General features: G+C 33.2%; 1 protein-coding gene across 2 annotated transcripts in view; it reads right to left on the bottom strand.

Moving 5' to 3' along the window:
* The window catches only part of LOC106471696 (mitochondrial inner membrane protease subunit 2-like), a 42,517-nt gene that overhangs the window by 10,418 nt on the left and 28,270 nt on the right, over window positions 1-3,829 (bottom strand). For both annotated transcript variants that reach the window (XM_013932350.2, XM_022400245.1), the window contains exon 4: window positions 1,139-1,204. In XM_013932350.2, the coding sequence (XP_013787804.1) occupies window positions 1,139-1,204 (66 nt within the window). The remainder of the gene's footprint in view (window positions 1-1,138; window positions 1,205-3,829) is intronic.

Genomic DNA, 3,829 nt, shown 5'->3' on the forward strand with positions numbered 1-3,829 from the left:
TGTAGCACAAGATAATTAGTGTGCGGACCATTTTCATTTATATTGTGCTCTGTGAACACAAATTAGTTAGTATAAATCAGTTAAATGACGAAAAATTAGTTGTATATTTACTTGTGACCACTCAGTGTAGAATACAGAATAAATCTTGCTCCTATATAATTGGTTCCGTTTGAGAAGAAGAAAATACTATATATAATTTTTTTCTGAGAGTGGCATTATTAATAAAATCAAACAATCCTACAGTTAACAAATACTCATGCACGTCTCTATGTGACTTTGATCGTTATTTCCACAGACATTCCTAATCTTATGCAAATATTTCGTACAATATTTCCAAATTTTCAAATTTATTCCTTCTGTTTCTTTTTCTTCTATTCAGCCATAAATAAATAACCTGTAAGTTCACGCGGACTCGTATGCACATGCATAAGTAACCACTATCAATTATACAATTTAAATACATTGTTGTTCATTTAAATACCAAAATCTTCTTTACCGTTAACAGTTGTGTACTTGAGAATGATTGCACCAGTGATCGAAACGTCGTATCTGTTTTAAAAATACTCTTCCCTACTGTAAAACCTGTAACTTGTAATAAAATAAGGACCGTAGAGTATTTTACATTCAAAATGAGTGATTTCATTACGATTTGTTTTTGTCAGTTGTTCTATCGAGTGTCGTAATAGGTTGAAACAAAATTACTCAATAAGACGGTAGCGGAAGATGGAAAAATAACTACGTAATTTGAGGGTTAATATATATTAAAAAAAAACAATAAAAAACTGAGTCGTAACATGGAAAAATATAAAGGATTTACTAACTTTTTTTTAGAAACGTTGTCAAGCTTTAATTCACATACGCATTTACTTTTTATACACACGATCAATAATGCTGGTTACGCCAATAAAAAATGTTTTGAATGTGTAAGAGCGTTTAGGTCCTTAACTAAACTTCCTATTTTTGTAGGCTGACAAAACTGTAGATATTTACATAATAATAAAACTCAACCTCTTATATAAACATCAAACTAAATAAAAAGTTTATAGCTAAACATTAACTAATCATAAGGGCCAAGCATGATATTTTCGTCTAATATACGATATAGCTAGTACAGTGAATCATTAAAAACAGTTCCCACCTTATGACATCTCCTTCTAATGCAACAACTCTCTTGATAATCTTCTGGCTCGGATCTCGCGGAGATCTGGAAATAAAGTAAAGACGTTATAGAACATTTTTTAACGTCGTATTGTTCTGGCTAATTATTGGTGTTGCGTTTTAAATGGTCGATAAGATCGTAAAGCCCATCACAATTTATATCTAGCAAAGCGGGAAATACGATCCCATGACGTAACGTTGTTCTTTGGTAACTTTATATCGCCCTGTATTATTTGTTTTGTTTTTGAATTTCGCGTAAAAGTACACGAAGGCTTTCTGCGCTAGCCGTTCCTAATTTAGCAGTGAAAGACTAGAGGGGAGGCAGCTAGTCATCACCACCCACCGCCAACTATTGGGCTACTCTTTTACCAACACAAAGTGGGATTGACCATCACATTATAATGCCCCACGACTGAAAGGGCAAGCATGTTTAGTGGGACGGAGATTTTTGAACCTGCAACCCTCAGATTGCGAGCCGTGCGCCCTTACCACCTGGCCATGCCGGGCATATCGCCCTATAATAAATAATTTGACTTAAATATATTTTAAAATTAACACTTCACCAACTTAAGCTAGTTTACACAGTAACAGTTCAAGTAATTAACGATATAAAGGGTCTCGACCATTGCCATGTTTATATCAAAGAAAATCAATAAGTTATTTAAACAGCAAGAAGATTGGGCGGCTGTTTGGGCTTTTCTAGCTATTATCTAAATGGAGAGGAGATAAACAAGTTGATATTTTTCTTCAGAAAGTCTTCTCATTATCTTTCTTAATCCACGAGGGGGTGAAGAGGAATTTTCTATTTCTTAGCGCTCCTGATTCCTCCACATACCTTAATCCGGCCCTGGGTAGACATATTACATTTTTCTTTACTTTCTCATAGTTCTTATAATTAAGTAATGCTTGTAGATAATCATTGCTACTCGTGTGTAAACCCAATTTAAACAGTTATAATATTATTTTTGAACAATTGCTTTCTTTGTCATGTGTTGTACCTTTCCTTTTTAAGTCTTATTATTATTATTATTGAACCTTTTAGACTTATCGTGTTTCCTTTTCAGTTTTTACACAAAATGTATCTACTACTTTTTATTGTCCTCTCTGTGAATTTGTTAGGTAACGGAGGTTAAAGTGAGAACGGTAGTGTTAGGCGCAAACCTTAAAGTATATTTAGCATATTGTCTTCTTTGTTTAATAATTAACATGTTTTACGTTTTCATGGTTAATTCAAGTATTTATGTTTAAATTTCTTATTTTTTTATCTTCATAAACATTAGTTTTTGGTTGTACTATTGGTAAATTGCTACCACTTGAGTCGACACAGTCTAAAAAGTAACGGGTCGTAGTAAATTTGTCACATGTGCACGTTCCTCTAAAGTTACACTGTCGGAGTTGCTTAATGGGTTTACAATGGTTAAAAGACGTGTAAGGGAGATACATGGAATTTATACTGATATTTCGCTTTTCAAAGGAAATTAATTCTACGACAGTAGTTCAAGTCAATAGCTAGAGTTTCTGTATTCCCTAAATAAGTTATACTAATATTATTTCTTTATCATTACTTTCATTAACACCATTGGTTAGACTGTAAACTATATTTAATGTTACTTCTAATTAATTTTTATTATTAAATTTTTGCTATTGGATTTTTCTAAATTGTTAGTTTAATATTTCTATTTAGGGCTAACCTAAATCTCCTAAGCTAGCCGAAACTCGTAAGATATTATTGGGATCATGGCCGAAAATATAGTTAATAGCGATTGTACCAAACGGATGAAACGATGCATTATAATCTTTACAAGTAAACTCTAAAGAAAAGTATACTTAATTAGCTATACTGATCACCAGGTTGATTTTTAGTTTCGTTCGAAGTAGGTGGCTTGCTCTGATCGGAAGTTGTTATTAATTAAATACTATGTGGCCATACATAAACACATCCACCATGCAACAAACAGGTTAACTAACAACTCATTTAACACGCTAATGAACTGATTAACTCTTCCGAATTATTCACATAACTAAACATTCTGACAACGCCATATGTATTCCAACACTTAACATTGTATAGAAAATTTACATCCTGTGACCCTGAAATTTAAATGACCACGTACGAAACGTTCAACACTGTAAATTTTACTATGTCATTGATAATTCTACAAGCTGATACACTAACATTAGAGTAGTGTAGTTTTTTACAGTATAGAAAACAATTAAACGATAATTGGAAGTTAAATCATTATTTAGCTATGTAGACCTAAAACCAATTCACAGGGTAATGTTAATCACATTCCTCATTTCATTGCAAAAAAATAAGATTAGACATCTGTTGATCCGTTTAGTGATGTGAAATACAAATAATTGGTTATTAATTTCGCTCTCCTAAACGGACATGTTACTTTATATCGTTGTAGTTCATGGCATTCTACTTCAACAGCCACCACGAACAACAATGGCAGCCTAGCACTGACGTTGTAAGCTTAAAACCAGTGTAAGGTCCTGAAGTATCTTTGACCATTCTTCTAAAAGAGCCGTTTTTAGGACACCTTTAGTGTCTGGATTGACGTGGCATGTTCTCCAAGGGAACCCATAATATTAAGTAGGGAAACTAAGGTTAGGGTCATACCCTCTCAAAGTACGGGGTACGGTACTCCGCCTCAGATACGCGGAA

The sequence above is a fragment of the Limulus polyphemus genome, unplaced genomic scaffold, assembly GCF_000517525.1.
Source record: "Limulus polyphemus unplaced genomic scaffold, Limulus_polyphemus-2.1.2 Scaffold4, whole genome shotgun sequence".
NCBI lineage: Eukaryota > Metazoa > Arthropoda > Merostomata > Xiphosura > Limulidae > Limulus > Limulus polyphemus.